The sequence below is a fragment of the Hakea prostrata genome, chromosome 2 (assembly GCF_041222555.1).
Source record: "Hakea prostrata isolate BN-2017 chromosome 2, UWA_Hpros_2, whole genome shotgun sequence".
Lineage (NCBI taxonomy): Eukaryota > Viridiplantae > Streptophyta > Magnoliopsida > Proteales > Proteaceae > Hakea > Hakea prostrata.
In genome coordinates, this window is record NC_142601.1 from 4,423,693 (window position 1) to 4,443,445 (window position 19,753).

Here is a 19,753-nt window from a genome sequence, read left to right on the forward strand (position 1 = left end):
AAAAAAAATGAAAGAAAGAAGTCAAGTTGGCTACTGAGGTCGGCTACCCTAGCCACCCTAGCTAGTGTGGAGCTTTGTCAATGATCAACAGCATAGAACTATAGGAAAGACCCTTATTATTACTCTATATTGCTCTTCATGAACGAAGTTGGTGGTCCAAGGAACCCATCAATACTAAAATCTAAATGAGAGAGAGAGAGAGATAGAATCTGTGTGTTCTCGTTGGATCAAACTGGCTTCAGGGTTGAGTGTTGTCTATATCTAATTGGATCAATTGGCCTGAGGACCAGCTTCCACTTGCTGCTGATCTTATCTCCTGATTCTGCATTGACTACACCATTTTGAGTTCTGCCCAGAAGATATGGCCCCATGCACTAGATCTGGCACTGATATGGAGCTTGGATTCCTATTCCATGGGCTTACCTTTGAGGGTTCACTGTACTTGCATCTCATTTATCTTTCCTTCTTTCTTGAAACAGACAGTAGAACATCAGTTTTAGGCGTATTTTTCTATTCAAAGAACAGTATATTTTTCATGAAAGCCGTGAAACCAAGAAACTCCACTCTTGAGATTTATGATTGGTTTTATATAAGGTCAAGAATGATATCAATTTAGAATAGGGACAGCATCATTACTTAAGTAGCCACATAGCAACTATTTTTGGTCCCCCATAGTTGAATATTGTATTGCCCACATTAGTACCTAGTTGGGTTTTCTTTTCTTAATTTAAGTAAATCACTCATACTCATAGATGATTAGAGAATTCAATACTGAAAGATTGAAGTCAAATGACACTCAGTGTTGCACTCTTAAATATATTTGGAGGAAGAAACCATGAAATGCCACCAGGTTTTAACCCCTTGAACTGAAAATGCATTGAGTCAACTCTTTTGAAGTAGGATTGTCACAAAGAATGTCTAGGGTTAAAATTCCTTCACCCTTCTTCCAAGGGTTCTTTGATCTTAATTGCTTTAACCCAGATTGGTTCACCCAGAGTTCAAAACTCTAGTCCTATAGATAAGTTCAGGGCCTAACGTCTGGGTAATCTTAGACTAAAGACAATGTCAAGTCAGAAATAACTGTTTGCCCTGGCAACGATATGGAATTATGTATTGTTTTATTATTTTTTAGCTGCTCAAGGTACGGATCAAGTTTAGGCCAATTAGGTTATTGAAGAGTCAAGATTAGAATTTCAAAAAAGCCTGTGATCCAATCTGACTCCATTATAATCTTATTTGTCTCATGTACCTCACTAAATGATTCTATCACCAACGTTACTATTGTAGGTGTTGATACGGAATCATGTTCGTCCTTCCCTGTCAAGTTCTTGCAAAACACGTGCTTGACCTTGGGGGGTCGAGGTACGTCTCTGATAAACAAGTCAGTACCAATGAAATATGATAACAACTACTCAATAGAGAATTCAAGTAATTGATCATACAGAATATGAATACTTACTTTTTTATGCCTCCTTGGCGTGTTTATATAGTTTTAAGTATCACAGTTATATTCGGAGTCTAACTACTGAAGAGTAACTTACCTCTCTTACTCTTCCCTCTAGGTAATTGATGTATATTAGGAGTTTATCCTAATCAGGTATTCTGGACGAGTGGTCGGGTCTACCATAGGCTAAATGGTCGGACCGTACACACTTGGAATTAGTTCGGATTGTATAAAATGACTATTTTTAGTCATTTACAGTAGCAAAGTTCATACTTCTCCGCCATATATTAAAAGGAGAATTCACTAAGTGTCTGTTTCTAGTTTTTCTTATCAAAATTTAGAGGTGGAGCACACCTTCTAATGTTTAGTGAAGATGTATAAAAAAATCATAAAATTCTATTGAATCCCAACTAAAGAAAACTACACTTGGCATTATGGGAATTCATCTCCAACATCTAAGGTGAATCAATCAAAATCATGCGTTGACACATTAGAATTTGAACATCTTGGTTTTGTGTGACTTATGATGATGATGATATTTAATCACTAATCCTCCTTTTCTTAATACTTATCTCACATCATTAAAAAGCTAAACACACAAATAAATTTATTGTCCCAATCCCAATACAAATGATTGGGTTTTATGCTCCTCACATGGTTTGATTTAAATTATAACAAAGTAATGAACGTGTGCTCTTAAACTATTGGCAAATCCACTATTAAGTTATTAACCCATTTCCAAAAATCCTCTCCATTTGGGTTTTGGAGATTTTGAAAGAAAGAAAGAATAGATGGTGGGGTTTCAACTTTCAAGTGGAAGTTCTGTGAGATGGGAATGGATCAATGTCTTTAAGGAAATCTTACTTTAAATGAAGAGAGAAGTGCATGTATATATCCCATTGTCTTGACCGAATTCCTACACTAAGTAAGCAATTTTAGTAACACATGATCCCATGCTTTGCTACATTTAATTTTCTTCAAAGTCTCTTCCAACTATACCTTTGATCAACTAGCACTACATGAGAAGTGTCCTTTTGTTCTGCACAATTGTCCCAACAGATTCCAAATGCATAGGAGCTTTAGTTTAGAATAGAGAGAGATTAGATTATCTAAAGATTAGATTCTTAATCCATCTAAATGGGTCAGATCAGCCCACTAATCATCTTAAAGAAATAATTTACTCTTGAAATGGTCTCAAAAACCTTAAAATCGGTGTTTATCTGAGAATCTAGTGATTACAGCACAAAATCGAAGGTAGCCCGTTAATGCAATTTAGGTCATGGTCAAATTTCAACGGCGATGTAAATAATGTTTGGGATCTTATTAGCCGACTCTAAGTAGACCCTATGATATATATTGATACTCCATGTGTTGTAGGTCTAAGGTTCTTGTAGAGTTTATAAAGCAAGCAAAGAGTGGAGTAACTTTCATTATGCTAAGTATGAATAGTTTTATAAAGGAATCTCAAGAAAATAATTGGATTGAACAAGAAAGAAATGCTTGAAGGTTGATGACTATATATTCCAAAATTTTTAGCATCTTTTTTAAGGAAGACATTCAAATTTAGATATGGTATTTGTGCAACATAAGACAAAATGACCATTTTATCCTTATGAAATGAAAAATGACCACTTTGTGCATTGATCATCAGTGTTCAGTGGCACATGACAACATGGAAGGAACCCAAAAAAAGCTGTATATCAATGAAGCTTTATGGTTTTTTCTGTTTGTTTGTTTGTAGGTTTTTTCTCTAGGCTTAAATTGGATCCACATCACTTAAATTCTTTTTTTTTTGAGAGAGAGAATGAAATAAAACTATATTACTAAGAAGGACAATTACATAATTTTATTCGATCTACTACATTCTCAGCATTATTCAGTGTTATTGAGGATCTATATGCTAGGGAAGTGAAACATAATTGTAGAGCAGGGTTCTAAAAAACACTGATATTTATATGGTTCACGCAAGAAGTTAAGTTTGCCAAAAAAGAGACATGAGCAATCTGCCATTGAGTGTGCTTCGGGGGTCGAAAAAGATCCATTATTTCTTATAAGTTGCACCATATGTTAGCTAACTTGACCAGAGAATTCTTGGCTTGATCTATTCTAGTATGAAGCCCAATTATCACAGCCTCAATGATATCTCCATTCCCTAAGCTTCATGTATTGATATACTGCAGCTGTCCTTCTCAAAATTGATCCACACTCTACTCCAGTAGGAGATGCAGTGTAAGACTTTTAAAGGGTTGAGTGTATGTTTATTGAAGTTCTTTTGATTTCTCCCTTACCACACATAATAATATGTAATTATAAACACTTAAATTCATTTTGAATAATTGGTGGTTTTTCACAATATATTATTTTGTTGATGATAATGTGGAAGATGAGTAACCTACTGTTGTAATTATATTTCATGTCAAGTTTAAATTATTATTTATTCAGAAAATATTTTCTAATCTTTTTTTAATTTACTAAAAAGACATGAGAGACCCTATGGCTAACCATGGGAGAATAGAATGTAAGGCATCTTTCAATGAATTAAAGAAAGGAAAGAAAGGCAAAGAAGAGAGAAAAAATGTGATATAATTATTGGACAATATTGTCATTTAGAATAAAGTCACAAAATCCCACAGTATCAGATTCTGTAGCGATGAAGATTGCTTGTGTACTTTGAGATTACTCTCTACTCACTACTCACAAGTCAGAGAAGTCACCAAAACGAGTCAAGGAATCGAAGTGAGTTGAAACCTGGTCAACGCCTCCTCAAAGAAGACGTCATCATCCACGTCACACACCACCTGGGACCCACTTCTCTCACCTCGCTAGCATAAGAAGGTCTCAGAGGCTTCTCTTCTTGTCTCATCTCTGTCATTCACTGTCTCCTACTCAACTTGAATTCAACTTCTCTGCAACTAATCATCTACTCATTTTTCCACTCTTCTTCTTCTTCTTCTTCTTATTATTTTCTTAATTCTCTTCTTCAAAATTAAAACTCGCCATGTACGAGTATGGTGACCTCTTTGCTCTTAGCTCCTCCTCGTTACCGGAATTCTTTCCGGCGACCCTTCCATCTCCTCCACCTCCACCTCCACCTCCTCTTCTTCTTCCTAATGACGAGTCTGACTCAGTTGGTGAGGTTCTAATGGATCCAACTTCATTACCCAGTTACAATTACTATTATTATCAACGACCCAATTTGTTACAGAGATGCATGAGTAGCCAATCTCTTTCCAACGAGGCTTTCCACTACCCTCGTCACAATCCCATTTTCTCTTCCCTTGATGAATCAACACTCGAGAATATGGACTTTGAAGCTAGTTCCATGAGGAAGGTGTTTAGCACTGGTGATTTGCAGGTCAGTTACAAGCAAGATATCAAATAAAGATGGTTTTTTTTTTTTTTTGGGTAGAAATATTATGATTAATTTGTTGGGTATGCTCTGTTTTAGACAATTAATTTAGCAGCACAGCAGCAACAACAACAACAACAAAGTCATCTTCATCAATCAGAGAGCCCTCTTTCTCATGAGAACTGTAACGTCGAAGGGACAAAGAAAGTTCGCTGTTACAGTGCCCAAGAACGAAAAGAGAGAATCGAGAGGTACCGGAACAAGAGAAGCCAGAGGAACTTCAATAAGAAGATTAAGGTTCATCTAATTTTCATGATCTTTTCTTGTCTTTTAAATTCAAATGTGAGTCTTTCTGTTTGAAGATAATATTGTTTGGTGCAGTATGCATGTAGGAAGACATTAGCAGATAGTAGGCCACGCATCAGAGGTAGATTCGCAAGGAACGAAGAGATGATAGGAGAAAGTATCCAAAATCAATGGAGCCTGCAAGAAGATGAAGACGAGGATGTTGTTTGGGCTAATTACTTCCTTAGTGCCTACTCCACTAACTTGATACCTTAATCGTTTAAAGAAGCTAAAAGGGGTTTCAAATTAGAGGAGACTTGATTGAGAAAAAGTTAAGAGATGTTGCAGGTTGATTTATATGGTATCATGGCTTTATAGTGGAAGTTATCATGATTGAAATCTCCAAATGTAAATATAGTTAAGTTGTAAATCAATGTGATTGTTGAAAACTAGAAAAGGGAAGTGACTTTTGCAGCAATCGTAGTGTCTAACATTCCCATTTTCATGTCTTTGGTTACTTTATATACTTGAGGAGCTCTCTTCAACTAGTGTGGAGACTTATTGAGGTCTCTTCTAGAGAAGGAAGGACCTTTTTCTCTTTTACTTGGTGTTTGCTTCACCATAACGTCCATGGTGAAAATCAATTGTCACCATGACACCATGTAAATTGTGTCAATCTTTTTGATGTTGATAGTGGTCATTGTCAAACAGGCGCAACTCTTGTTCGGAGTTTCATGTCTTACGAAATGACTAGTTATACACCATGAACTGATTGGACGTCCTACGTTGCTGCTTTGAGCAATGTTATGTTTTCTCCGTTATTATATTTATAGTCTCTCAAAAGAATTGAAAATGGTAGAATTGATTAGGTAATACTCTGTTCTTCTTCATCCTCATAGTGAAACATCATCTTTGCTCGACCGTAGATGTAACTTTCGGGTGAACCACATAAATCTCATCATGTATGTGTGTGCTTTTGCATTGCTTTTCTAAGCCCTGTGATTTCTCCCTTAAATGAGTTGGACCAGGGCTGGAGCATTTCAAGGAAATGAGAACAAACTGATTCACAAGAACTTGTTGGCAACATTGATTGGAAGCCACTGTTTTTCTTGGTTTAAAACAGCACTAGTTCTGTGGAAAGATAATGAGAACTCATGGATGGGTTAAAAATGAAAAAAGAGATTCTTTTAAGGGGAAAAAAAAGTCACTTTGTTTAAGGAATTCAACCTCACCAGCAAAGATCCAAGATTCCCGTGATTCTGTGTTTCTAATACAAGAAGTAGATTCGAAGCATCAACCAGACTAAAAGAGCTTGAGCTCTTAAACAAAGCTCTCCACTGTCCACTAGCGTGTAAAGCAACAAAGCTCTCACCGCATGCCTTATATAAACCAAAAAGATTGAGCCAGCAAGGAAATCTACTCTCTTCTTTCACCACTTTTTAAAGAGTTTGCTTGACTTTAGAATCCCTAAGAAATAAGATAATCTCCCAAGTCCCAACTGCTCTCTACAACATTCTATACAATATTTTGCAACTTGTGCTGCACAATAAAATAAAATAAAAAATTTCAAGCTTATAATAAGAACACTCAATGAATTCTAAATTAGGAATAGAATCTAGCTTTGTCAGATAAAGGCTACTACCCATCTCTTAAGGACAGCCCTAGGGAGGAAGGCAGCTTTGCACAAGTAACCCACTAACTCTGTGCCCTTTAAACTATGTATTCTTAAGCATCTCTCATGAGTACACGAGCAACTTTGCACCAATGAGAGTAACAATGCAAACTAGTTCAGGGTATGTTTGGTTAGCAAGAAATGAATAGGGAAACAGATAACAAATATAATAGAGAAAAGTTTTTGTGTGTAACTAGATTTTTTGTTTTCTACTTTTTTCTTGCCAACCAAACATTTCCTCAAAAGTTTATTGTTCATTATTTCATTGTTAAGTAATCAAACCCATATGGGTTATCCCATGATCCATGGCCGGATGATCATCTTTTACATATACATCCCACTTGACCAATCAAGAGAGTTAGGTCACATGGAATGGGAGGAAATGCAGTTGGGAAAGTCAATGCTCTGAAAAAGGGGAAAGATAGAAAATGAATTTCCGGATAGTGGAAATTATTTGAAGGTAATTACATCTTTGGCTCTTAACCAAATGAAGCATTAAAAAATTCACATACCTGGTACCAAATCCCAAATAGTATGGAAGAAAGCACAAGTGGAGACCCCCAGCATTTTGCCACTCCCAAATAAAGCCACTAACTCAGTATACAATAAATCAACTTAAACTTGGTGCTATGCTTGGAAGCTCTCACTCCATGAGGATCTCTAACAGCAATTTGGGTTGGCTCCAAAATTCCGGATCTGCCTTTCCAATCCACTCATGTGAGGTTTCATGGGTTAGGTCCAAGCCATGTTTATATCTCCTAATAAAAGCCTGCAACAAGGAACACATGAAGGTAACCAGTGGAGTTATAAGCAGAGTATCAGAGGCAATTTTCCAAGCATGTACTGACTTGGGCTTCACAGATTAAGCTTGAAGAGCAGTTGATACTGTTAATCTTCACTTTACCCAAAAAAAGAACTGATAATCTTTAGACTTACCAACCAAAGTATTAATGCAGGGTATCCTACTCGAAGCATAAAAACTGCATAACTGAGCAACTGCATGATATTGAAGATATGGTCCTCAAAGCATGGATCCTCAGAACAGAATTAGCAGAGCAACATTTTAGACATGGGAGGGAGGAGGAAGGGAACCTACTTAGTTTGGCAAGATTTATTAGATCAACAAGGCACTGCACTTTTTAAGTTCCCAGTAGCCTCATGCCTGAAAAATTCTGATGAAAGCACATTCAATTCTTAGCACAAGAGTAATGTGGCATGAATCATGGAGACAGGAAATGGGTTTTTTTGAGCAGAACATTGGAATACACTCGAACACATCAGGATCTCCTCAATTTAATGTCTTACCAGCACAAGATTTTCACAATATGGTTAACCAATACATGTCAATATATATAACCTAAAATCATCTTGCTGCTTTGATACATGATACCAATCCAATAGAAATCAATATGTTGATCTCAAGCCCCCATAAGATTCCTTGGAGTATTTATAGTTAAGTCATAAAATTTTATAAGGTTTTTTATTCACTGTACAAGGCTTTTCCTCTTGTTTGGGAACAAGAGCTAATTTTGTCAAATCAATCAAATTCTTCACCCAACAAGCAAAACAAATAATGAAATTTATAATTAGCACAGAAGTAACAAGAAATCTATCATTATTTTCATCTAATGGAAAAAAATCATCCAAGCTCTACAATGTGTCCTTCACAACCCCCCCCCCCTCCAACAACAAAGAAAAACAAAAAAAAAGGCTTTACCGTGTGTCTCTGCTTGCTCTGACAGTCAGGTTCACCACTAAGTTTCAGTGTAATTGACATGATTGTTAGGGTGTCAAAACAAAATATTTGTAAATAGTCTGCTGTCTGTATTATTAATTGTTCCATTTTATATCAGTTCATTCCCCATAGCCAGGTTAGGGGATCCTCTAGGCCAAGAAAAAGGATTGACATACAGCAATGACTCTGAAGAAAGTTCAAAGCAAGAAGACTTCAATACAGCACTCACAAATATAGAGGAGCACAAAGTCTCCTGCATTTGGCAGGCCCTGGGAAGGTTAAATGCATGCAGCCTTACCTCTGTTTCCAGAGTGGCAGTTTCCCAGGAGTTGAACCCATGACCAAGCGTTCAGCAAGTAAGCACCTCACCAACGTGCCAACCAAAAGATTCTTTATTCCAGTTTACAAATAAACATAACCCAAATCACAAAAAACAGATGAGTTAAGTCATCCAAATAGTGTTGTGCCATCTACTAAAGATACCTCCTGGTGCTCCAAGGGTAAATCATACTAAAGATATCTCCTTGTGCTCCAAGGGTAAGTTGCATATTGTAAGTATTCACTGTCATATGCCAGAGTAGCTTTGCTGCCTCAGTAGTTTTCATAATTATTAGTTTCTAACTTGTATTGTTGGCTGCTTTATAAAGCCTAGTTTCTAAATTCAGTTTTTTCCCAAATTTAGGTAGTTTCCTTTTTTGTTCCTTTATAATTCTGGAGAAGATCCTTACCTCGACAAAGTAGTTTCTAGTTTTGAAATTAGTAGCTCACACTTCTTGTAAATCTTACACCAGCTATTGGAGAGTTCACATTTGCATGCGACATTGCCGTTGCACATGGAGTAATCCATGTTCATCAGCTGAGACCCATGGCTGGGAGAGTCCATTCCCTTGCCCCTTCTTGTTTTATCTCCATTGTATCCTCCCATTGCATCGAACCCTAATTGGGTAGTGTATTTATTATACTGCTGCAACCACTGTGAAGGGACATTGAAAGACATTGTTGCTTTCATCCATCATCAGAACTGCCATTGCTACTGCTGTACCATTTGAGTGACTGCTCCTTCAATTGGTTTTTTGCTGCAACCATTGAAGCAGTTGTTTTTTGTTGCAACCACTGAAACTTGATAACTTCACAACCCTATTCCAGAAAGTTGCTGAGTTTTGGAGCATAGATCCCCCCCACCCCCAATCCCAATCATGGCCCATTCCATTGGGACATCACTACACGGCCTATTTTTGGTCCCTACAGTCTAATCCAATTACACCAATTTCTCCCATCAAATTTCCCCAAATTTTCTTCCAGTCATCACCATCAAAATTCCAGTAGCAACTTGTGACTCTATTCGAAAGGCTTCGGCAAATGTTTTCTGAAGAAACACTGACAAGGATCCTGCCATGCATTGGTAATGGTGGTCCCACCTTTGTCAACCAAAGTGCAAAGGCAGTCTTGGCTTCAAAGACTCAAGGACACAGAATCAAGCTTTTTGACAGAAACCACTTGGAGACTATGGACAGCTGATTTTTGCTGGACTAGGTCTCTGAAGTCCATCAACTCCCCCTACTCCAACTTTCTAGATGCAAGACTTGGGAATAAACCCCCCTGAGAATGGCAGTCTTCTAGAGTGAAGGGAACATTTGATAAAGACTTCATTGTGGAGAGTTGGAACTGGATATTATGTGAAAATCTGGGAGGATAACTGGGTTCCAGCATTCCCAAATTACATGATTCCACATGAGAAACAAAGATAGATACCCCTTAAAGTGGATCCCTGAGTTGATCGATCTACTTTCCAGGTGCCGGAGAATAAATCTTCTTGGTGAATGGCCCCAGTCTGAAGCTACTGAAGTTTTACTGAAAAATTCTTTGGGTTTGTAAGCAATAGAAAATATGCAAATATAGGGGCCTTAATGGTCCCTTCTCCGTGAAGTTAAGGATGGAATTGCATTGAGCTTTTCAACTTGATTAAAAATCCCTCTTTAGCTAAGGATGGAGCTCTGAAGCTCTACATGGAGTCAGATTGCCATGAGCGTTTCAACTTGATCAAAATCCCTCTTCAGTTTCTCCTTCAGATTTTCAGCTTTTTTGACATGATATTCTACATCTTTGTAATTCCTTTGAGTTCAATCAATTTTCCCAGGTTCCACCAGTGGCAAATGCAGTTGCCAACACACTGGCTAGGAAGACCCTCTCTAACATGTGTATGACAAATTCAAGAAAGGAAAAAATGTTAAAAAAGAAAACCCAAATTAACAATCATTTGCTGCATTCATCGATTCATTATTCCATAAGTATACATAAGAAGTAGCACTGAGGTTTAGTACCTCCATTGCGCCCATAACCAGGGGAAGCTTCAAACGAAAGGTAGCTTCTGGGAGAAATCATTCGAATTATCCCACCTACATAAATCAAAGACATATTCAGTTCAATCAAGACTCATTTTCAAATTAACAGAAAAAATATCCCAACTCTTTGAAGTGTTGATAAGCAAGAATCGAACCCGGAATTGGACAGATAAGGAATAGATCTTGAACAAACTTCAAACTTCAAAGCACAAACCTCGGAAACGTTGGAGGCGCACTGGAAGGTAAGGTCGTTGTCGTTGAAAATCGACTTTTCTTCCCTAGATGGATGGGGTTCGAGTTCCGGATAAGTCGCCTTGGCGGTGTCAGTCGAGTGTTTTGAAAACCTCCCTCTAAATATCTACCGTCAGATTTGTTGAATTAAATCTGAATCGTGAAATAAAATTTATAATTTTCTACTAATCTCTGGGTTAGTTAGTTAGCCTTCTCTCACGGTCTCACCGGCATTCAGATGGCGTTAAATTTTCAAAACGAAAGGAAGCAAAAAACGCTCGATTCTCGCGGGCGGACGGTCAGAGTAATGTCACTTTGGATCCTCTGTTCTTCTTTCAACCTATATATCGGCTTCACTGAAAGCCCTTTCATCGCGTTCATCAAGCTAGGTGTTCATCATTGAAAATCTTATGATTCCTGTAATTGTTTCCCTATGATTTCAGTAGATCTTTTGCTGTTTTCAAGAAGTGGAAAAGAAATTTCGGTTTCACAGGCAAAGTACGCATGAACAAATAAATTAAACGTTTCTCTGTTTGAATATCTCGTTCTCTGTTTCTTGTCTCTCCATTATACCTTCATCCTGGCTTCATTCTTAATTTGTTTGAATATCTCTTTCTCTGTTTCTTGTCTCTCCATCCCTTTAAAATTTGAATATCTAACTTAATGTCTTGTGCAGACAGAAGTTTGCCCGGTTTCTTGGAGCAGTTCTTGCAGGAGAATTCAAACTTTTAGGTACATTGTGAGTTTAGAGAAAACCAGTAGTTTCGCTTCTACTTTTACTGGTATTTGGGCATAAATACTTTTACGAGTTCCGCTCACTGACTACTGATTTTTTAGAATAAGCCTTTTTTTTTCAAAGTTCTCGTCAAGAGTTATTTAAATTAGGACTCTGGTTTGAGTTTATTTCAGTTTCTTAGTTGTTTCAGGTTATCCAATAGGTTAACGATTGAGTTTGGTCTTTTCTTTTAGTGTAGGAGTCTACCTTTTATATATATAAAATGGTTGTAAGGGGTCTAAGTATTGGACACAAGGTTGATTTATGAAAAAGCATTTGCTGCTCTTCTCTTGTTCTCCATTATAAACGTTTGTCCAGTGGTTGATCAAAGTAGCTGGGATCAGTGTTCGATCAAATTGACTCTTTACAGTGGGAAGCACAGGTGGTTCATTGGTGGGGCTGGTGTTTGATCCAATAGACACCTTACAGTGGAAGCCCTCTCGGTGGTTCCAATCGATGCTCTCTTTCAAGTTCTTGGAATATCTCCTCCAAGTTCGTGACCAAGATTTGATTTTCATTCAAGTTCACCACACAACAAGCTGCTGTCAAGTACAAACTACAACAATAGTGAGTAAACCACCAACCCCCCCCCCCCCCCCCCCCCCCCAAAAAAAAAAAAAAAAACCACCCTTCTGCTTCTAGTCCTCTAAACCAGTATAGAGGCTCACACAATGCTAGGTAGCAGTCCAATGGATTCAAAACAAGTGATGGATAGTAATATATTAAGTTGGTCCTCTTATTTTGTTGGATTCATTGTAACAAGCCTAATCTACAAAGCCATAAAGTAGCAGGTAGTACCCAAGGTTGTTGTCAGTGGTTGAATTCGATAAGACAATTAACAGCTTTTAAGAGTTCTGTTTTGAGCCTATTATCTTAAAGTTAGAGCAACAAAGTGATTGTGAGTTAATTTGTATGCTTTATAAGTCAATTTGAAAACTTTTGAAGATCATTAAATATGTAACCTACCCCCATCAATTAGAGGTAATACAAACAAGGAAGATTTTTGAGTTGTTAAGCTTGGCATATAGGATTGACACTCCAGACCTGGCTTATTCTCTTCTCTACTACATTAATTATAAATTTTATGTCTGAAAAAAGAGACTCCCCCCCCCCCCCCCCAAAAAAAAAAGAGACCCACCCTTTGCTTATAGAGGCTCATACAATGCTAGGTAGCAGTCCAATGGATTCAAAACAAGTGATGGATAGTAACATTTTAAAGTAGTCCTTTTTTTTAGTTGGATTCATTGTAACAAGACTAATCACAAAGCCATAAAGTAGCAAGGTAGTACCCAAGGTTGTCGTCAGTGGTTGAGTTTGATAAGACAATTAACAGCTTTTAAGAGTTCTGTTTTGAGCCTGTTATTAAAGTCAGAGCAACAAAGTGATTTGGAGTTAATTTATAAGTCAATTTGAAAACTTTTGAAGATCATTAAATATGTAACCTACCCCCATCAATTAGAGATAATACAAACAAGGAAGTTTTTTGAGTTGTTAAGAGAATTGACACTCCAGGCCTAACTTATTCTCTTCTCTCCTACATTAATTATAAATTTCATTTAAAAAATGAAATTTAGCTGTATTTTTCTTCAGCTTGGTTTTTTGAACTTCTGTTTCTAGTTGTAATCACAGTTTTAGTGTAAAATCAAATCTTCCCATCCAAACTACTTTTAGATCTTATATTTTTTTGTGCTAACTTCATGATGAAGTTTTAGGTTGTTGTTTCATTGCACTTACTGAAATCTACAAATGGTTTCCTATTCATTGTTCAACATCCCATCTATTTTCTGAAATCCTTCTCTTGCTATAATTCTTCAATTCAAATTTCTTAAACTTGCCTTGTATCTCTTTTATGGTCTCTAGTTATTCTTTATCTGAAAGTTTTTATTTGCTCTGATATGAAACCCCAAAGGCATGTCTTATTGGCTTTTGTATCATTCCAACTTTCCTATTTCTAGTAGTAGTCATCCTTGAATCTGTCTATCAAATTTAGATCACCTTTATAGATCTGTTAAACTGACTAATTAGAGAAGTCTATCAGGATTATGTGCATATGATATTTGTTTTGATAGAGTTATTAGATTATCCCTTAATCTGGTTCTCATTCCTATACAGCAAGCATATGTAATTTCTTGAATTAGGATTAACAAAACATTATTTGGTCTGAGAGCCAAATTCTAATATGATCATCATTTGGATTAGCATTATTGGCTTGCTATTTTCTGGTATCCAATTGATATTATAGCTCTTTTTTATAATCAGAAACCTAAAGACCTGCCTGTCAAATTCTAACTTTCGTACTCATTGAACTCTGTACAATAACTCTATACATCCAAATCTGTTAGCAAATTTTGATGGTCTTTTATAGACCTATTGTACTGACCGGTTAAAGAAATGTACTAGAATTTTATGTATACCAAATTTGTCTTGATTAAATTATTCAATTTTCTCTAAATTTGTCCTTGTTCCTTTACATGTGATTTGTTGATTTCCCCCCTCCCCCTCTTTTAAAATCAATGTTCCACTATTACTCCCAATAAGATTTGTTGCAATGGTTAAACTATCTATTTTTCTTAACTATTTGTCCTACTTAAGTCCAATTATTTAACTTATTTGAGATGAAAGTATGTAGTACCATAATATAAATAGCTAATTACTGAGAATGGGATAAAGTTGTTAGTCGATTTTATTTGCAAGTTTGTAGTACAATTCATTACCTAGGGATATGGACAGGAACTAGTCACATCACCATTTAACCTTGGAGGGTAACGTTCCCTTACCAAGTAGTAATGATGCATCTTTCCTTGGTGAGGAAAACAATATGAGGGAGCATAATATAATTAGGAAGACAAATGTGTTGATAAATAATAGGGATAATGTTACTACACTGGATGAAAAGGATGATGATGGTTATGATGACGAGAGTAGCTCAGAAGAAGAAGAAATTAATTATTATGATAGAGATGAGAATGAGGATAGCAGCACACCATCTGCATCTATTCATGATGAGTCAACCATAGAACAAGTAAGAACATCCATTTGTGAACTTGAACCATCCGTTGGCATGGAGTTCGAGACAGAAGGTGATGCTTATAGTTACTATAACAATTATGCAAAGGAGATGGGTTTTTCAGTCCGTAAGTTCAGGGTGGAGCATTCTAGGGCTAATAAACATGTCCTTAGTAGATCATTTTGTTGTGAAAACCAAGGTAAAAAATGGGGTAATGACAAGCGAAGAAGGGGAGAGGATTATCAAGCTCATGTAATAAAGAGAACTAACTGTGGAGCCTTAATGAGGGTAAAGAATATGAATGGGAAATAGGTAGTGGATCTGTGCAAAAATAATCACAATCATCCAATGGTGGATCCACAAGAGTCCTTTAGACTTCAATCTCACTAGAAAGTTTGAAGATGTACGATTGAGTTGATAGAATGGTTGCACAATTGTGGGATTCGACAGTCCTAAATAATGACAATTTTAAAAGATTTTGCCGATGGAGAGCAACATATTGGAGTAAGTGAGGATCATTGTAGGAATTTATTTAGGTCCAAATGTAAGGAGTCCTAGGAGTTGATTGTCAACAGGCAATTAACTATTTGGACAGCAAGAGGGCTTCAGATCCTGGATTTTTTTATGCAGTTCGAGTTAACGAGCAACAACAAATGACTGGGATATTTTGGGATGGCATTTGGAAAAACACAAAATCAAACACATGGGGCCGTTGTACAAGCGACTTCCTAACTTGAAATTGGCCTATAACAGTTGTATTAATGATTCAAGAACACCACAAGAGTTCGAGGAGAGTTGGCATATGATGATATAGAGATACCATTTAGAAATTTGTAATTGGTTAAAAAGACAATTCAAGTTATGGCAACATTGGGTGAAATGTTATTCTGATAATGTTTTTTTGGCTGGTACGAGTATGACTGAAAAGAGGAGAGTCAATGAATAAGTATTTTAAGGGCTTCTTTACACCATCTACCCCAGTTAGTAAGTTTGTAATTCAATATGAAGAGGCTATAAAAAAAAGGCGAGGAAAGGATGCCAAAGAAGATGTCACCAACATCACTTCCATCCCTACTTGTAGTACTGCTCATAAAATTGAGCATCAAGCTGCTGAGATTTTCACGGCAGAAGTGTTTAGTGTTTTCTCAACTGAGTGGTATAATTCTTTTGGTCTTGAGGCAAAGCTTTGTGATGATGATAGGTACAAGGTTTTTTTAAAGCGGGGAGATAATGAGAGTGGGGTACAGTATGTGTTGGATAACCAAGAAAGTGAAGTCACTAGTTGCAGTTGTAAGTTGTTTGAGCAAAAATGTATACTCTGCAGGCACATACTTAAGATCTATGTGATAACAAACAAATCCCAAATTCCCATGAAGTATATTTTGCGTAAATGGACTAAAGATGCTCGTACTGATAATAATGGATCTAGAAGTAGCGAAGGCTCGTCTCAAGAACAACGTCAACAACCTGTTTGGATTCTATATGACCTTGCCAACAAGTTAGCAATTGAAGGATCAATTTCACAAGAGAGGTATGATGCTGCTTTTAGAATTTTGAGCAATGGTCTTAAGGAGGTGTTGAGTTTGCAACCGACTGTTAGCACTTCAACTGCCAATTTGTGTCCTTCGAATCCAACGGGACCTCTAGTACTTGATCTGTCACATCCCTCTTTAGGTAAAGGAAGACCAAGAGTATCCTGTTTTGTTTCATGCATCGAAGATGTTAATAGCAGAAGGGATTACCTTTGCTTTGGTTGCAATCGTTCTGGGCATAACATCACTACATGTCCATGGGTAATATTTTTCTTTCCAATCATTGTATTTTGTGGAGTAAATTATTATGAATAATTTTGAAACAAAAAGTTGTATGTTCTATAATTGTTGGTTCATTCTTCAACTAGAGATGACAATACATAAGGCACTCGTCCAGTGATGGATTTAGATTTGAATGGTAATAGAATTTTTTTATTTTTTTTAAAATTTCAATAAGATATTTTATATTCATTTGTATTACTTCTATTTTATGTGCATAACAAACCATAGTTTGTGTTGTAGAACCCCCTAATGGTAATTGACAATACATGGCTGTTAAGTTGCTCCAAGGTTAGGAAGGAATGGGGAGTTGGAGAAGCCAAATCTCCATGGTTGTTCAAAGGAAGGCATGTATTCTTTTACGTATGGTTCATTCTTTTATATGCACATTCATGATCTTTGATTTATTTTTCTCGTTATGTTCTCTTGCACTTTCATTAATGAATGAATTGTTATGTTAAAACATGTTAGGCTCTCAGTGCACTGTATCAACTCCATCTCGTGAAAGCAGAAATTGTGTGGGCTTTATCCCAAACGTGTTTAGATTAGTTGAAGCTTTTGGGTATTATACTTTGGTCTTTGATCGCCACCTCCAACCCAAACTCCACAATGAAAATGTTAGTATTAAAGTTGAATTTTCACTTTGCAGATACACTCTTGGTGGGTTTTCCTTGCTCACAATGATGGTAGTCCAGCTGGGATATTTGACGAGGTTAGAGATGTTAATTTTTTGCAGTACACTAATAATTTTAAGTTACATTTCGTCCCAATATATGTCTGTAGTTGACTACTACCATGTTGGTTTGGGTGGTCATGCCTAGGTTGTTGAGGAAATTTCACAAATACTCGATGCCAGGAACTGCTACATTGCCATATGGGAACCTATCTCAGGAACATCCTTATGAGAAAATGCTTCTAGGGTGCTTTGGAAGACCTTGTGCGGTATCTAATCACCTTTATGGCATTTTCTCACTTGTGAATTCATGCTTTTTTCCTTGAGCCCATTCATTGAAAGTTATTAATCTAACCAACTGACCAGCCATTCTTTGGCATTTTTTGTTTTAGGCATAATTATAATTAAAATAAACTAACATAGGGTCAGATCCCTGAGGGCCAAATCTGAACCCGACTCAACTCTGTTAGGGCTCATTATTTTGTAACCCAAAACCGCCCTTGAAGTTGAAAAAATCGGGCTGAGATTTGGCTGGGCTCAGGAGGGTAAGGGTGTCAATTATGTACCGAAACCATTTAACCGTACTGAACCTTGCCATCTAAAACCGCATCATACCACACTGTTCAAAATTCGGTACGATACATACCAAAACCGAATTTCTTCAGTACAGTTTCAGTTTCAGGTACTCATACCCTCGGTATGTACCGTACCAAATTAAGGAATATAAATGTAATTTTACAACTAAAACACTTCACCTTTACCCTATTCCTAATTCCCTGTTTCAGTTTTTCGTTTCATCCTTCACTCCTCTTCTTGGAATTTACTTGTTTTGTCTCTATTAATTAGATTTACTTGTTTTGTCTCCGTTAATATCATATTCTATCGATTATTTGATCACAATTTTATTAGGATCTTAATGAACTAATAACAAAAGTGGCTTGGGTTTATTCGTTCCAAAATTGTACCGACTAGATACCGTGTTTAAACCGTTTTCCTACACCAATTTAATGCCAAAACCATACCGAACCGTTTTTGCACATACCGAAACCGTACCGTACTGTGTAAAATGTAAATTCGGTATGGTACGTTTTGGTTTTCGGTATTCAAAATTGGTACTGTACCGAAACCGTACTGATTGACAACCGTAAGGGAGGATTTAGGCCCGGCAAGGGCAATAGGCTTTTCTTGACACCCCTATCATTATTCTCTCTTGTTCATGGTATTCTAATCCAAATTTTTTATTTATGTCATTGGTGTTTTGGATTTTATATCCATATATTTTTGTATGAGTCATGCTTCAAGTTGTAATTGGTGATGATAATTTAATTTTTTTGTAATAGAAACATATTTTCTAGAATAAGTTTGTCAAGCACTAACTTGTTTTAATAGTGTTCCAGAAATATTTCTAAAATAAGTTCATCAAACACCCATTTGCAAACAAAGACCTGGTCTTTCAACACCAAAACATATAAAAAACAGTTTTACAGATTTTTTTTTTTTTTGGATGAATAAATATATTAAACAGAAGGAAACAAGAGAACAAGGTCTTTAAGCAAAGACCGAAAAGAGGAACTAAAACAGGAAACAACAATAAGCCTGTTCCTTGGGGTATCATCAACACAGGATGGGGCATGGCTAGCAATGTAGAAGATACATCAAAATAGATGGCATTCCAAATCCTGTCTATGGAGTGGGATTTGGTCCATCGCTAAAGATTGCGCTCGCACCAAAGGTGATGGATCAAGGCATAATACACTAGCTTACCAATCCGATCGCAAATGGAAGAACCTACAAAGTTTCTCAAAATCCAAGACCAATCTCGAAAAAATCCATATGATTGCCTCAAGTGGGGCCAAATGGATGCAAGGGCTTTTCCCCAGATAGATCTGGAGAAGGGGCAAGAAAAGAAAAGGTGCTCAATGTTTTCCAAGCCGTTCCAACAGAGGATGCAGTTGGGGTTAACAAGAATGTGGCGGTCAATAAGGAAGGATTAGGTGGGAAGGGCATGGTTGAGGGCTCTCCAAAGGGTAAGGGAATGACGGGGGATGAAGCCTTTGAACCAAACCAATGGGGGCTAGGAGGGCTTAGGGCTATGTGCTCTGAGAAGGTTCCAAGCTAATGAAGTGGTGAAGGTTTTGGAGGTGGAGGGGAGCCAAATGGTGAGGTCTCTAAAGGAGCTAGAGGGGGGGGGAGCGATTCCCAAACCTGTGTGAGAATGGGGAGGGGGGTTTGAGTCCAGGACCCATTTGAGATGAAATTTGACAAGAGGGTGGATTTGGGGATACAGGTGCCATAAACAGAGCGAGGACCAAAGTGGTTATAGAGAATGCCCAATGGATGCCACGGATCAAGCCAGAAGGAAGTAGAGGAGCCAGTGGAGATGGAGGTTGAAATAGTTGAGATGGCGCGGGAGTGCAACGAGAGGATTT

General features: G+C 37.1%; 2 protein-coding genes and 1 long non-coding RNA gene across 7 annotated transcripts; 2 read left to right on the forward strand and 1 right to left on the reverse strand.

Annotated features, from left to right (window-relative positions):
- Positions 1-4,321: 4,321 nt before the first annotated feature.
- LOC149023358 (uncharacterized) lies at positions 4,322-5,383 on the forward strand. Of its 2 annotated transcripts, none has more exons than XM_089143899.1 (3): positions 4,322-4,799; positions 4,893-5,090; positions 5,175-5,383. In XM_089143899.1, the coding sequence occupies exons 1-3, from the start codon at positions 4,443-4,445 to the stop codon at positions 5,352-5,354; spliced, it is 735 nt and encodes a 244-aa protein (XP_089000025.1). In that variant the 5' UTR covers positions 4,322-4,442; the 3' UTR covers positions 5,355-5,383. The 2 variants fall into 2 exon arrangements, with proteins under 2 accessions (XP_089000025.1, XP_089000026.1); XM_089143900.1 differs by having other exon boundaries at positions 5,186-5,260.
- On the reverse strand, positions 5,281-11,213 carry LOC149023359 (uncharacterized). Of its 3 annotated transcripts, XR_016171521.1 has the most exons (4): positions 11,042-11,213; positions 10,807-10,881; positions 7,263-7,519; positions 5,281-6,617 (listed from the first exon to the last, which is right to left on the reverse strand). It is a non-coding gene; the product is annotated as an uncharacterized LOC149023359 (long non-coding RNA). The 3 variants fall into 3 exon arrangements; XR_016171520.1 differs by lacking the exon at positions 5,281-6,617 and having other exon boundaries at positions 6,624-7,519; XR_016171522.1 differs by lacking the exon at positions 5,281-6,617 and having other exon boundaries at positions 6,624-7,922.
- A 1,732-nt stretch (positions 11,214-12,945) lies between these two features.
- Positions 12,946-18,938, forward strand: LOC149023360 (protein FAR1-RELATED SEQUENCE 12-like). Of its 2 annotated transcripts, none has more exons than XM_089143903.1 (3): positions 12,946-16,790; positions 16,895-17,363; positions 17,473-18,938. In XM_089143903.1, the coding sequence occupies exon 1, from the start codon at positions 15,779-15,781 to the stop codon at positions 16,685-16,687; it is 909 nt and encodes a 302-aa protein (XP_089000029.1). In that variant the 5' UTR covers positions 12,946-15,778; the 3' UTR covers positions 16,688-16,790; positions 16,895-17,363; positions 17,473-18,938. The 2 variants fall into 2 exon arrangements, with proteins under 2 accessions (XP_089000029.1, XP_089000027.1); XM_089143901.1 differs by lacking the exon at positions 17,473-18,938 and having other exon boundaries at positions 16,895-17,213; positions 17,301-17,363.
- The last annotated feature ends 815 nt before the right edge of the window (positions 18,939-19,753 follow it).

Excerpts from the sequence above, each read along its gene's own strand:
- LOC149023358 (XM_089143899.1), top strand. The coding sequence starts at position 4,443 with ATGTACGAGTATGGTGACCTCTTTGCTCTTAGCTCCTCCTCGTTACCG. Across the intron at positions 4,800-4,892 it reads TTAGCACTGGTGATTTGCAG|ACAATTAATTTAGCAGCACA; the intron begins GTCAGTTACAAG and ends GCTCTGTTTTAG. Across the intron at positions 5,091-5,174 it reads ACTTCAATAAGAAGATTAAG|TATGCATGTAGGAAGACATT; the intron begins GTTCATCTAATT and ends TGTTTGGTGCAG.
- LOC149023360 (XM_089143903.1), top strand. The coding sequence starts at position 15,779 with ATGAATAAGTATTTTAAGGGCTTCTTTACACCATCTACCCCAGTTAGT.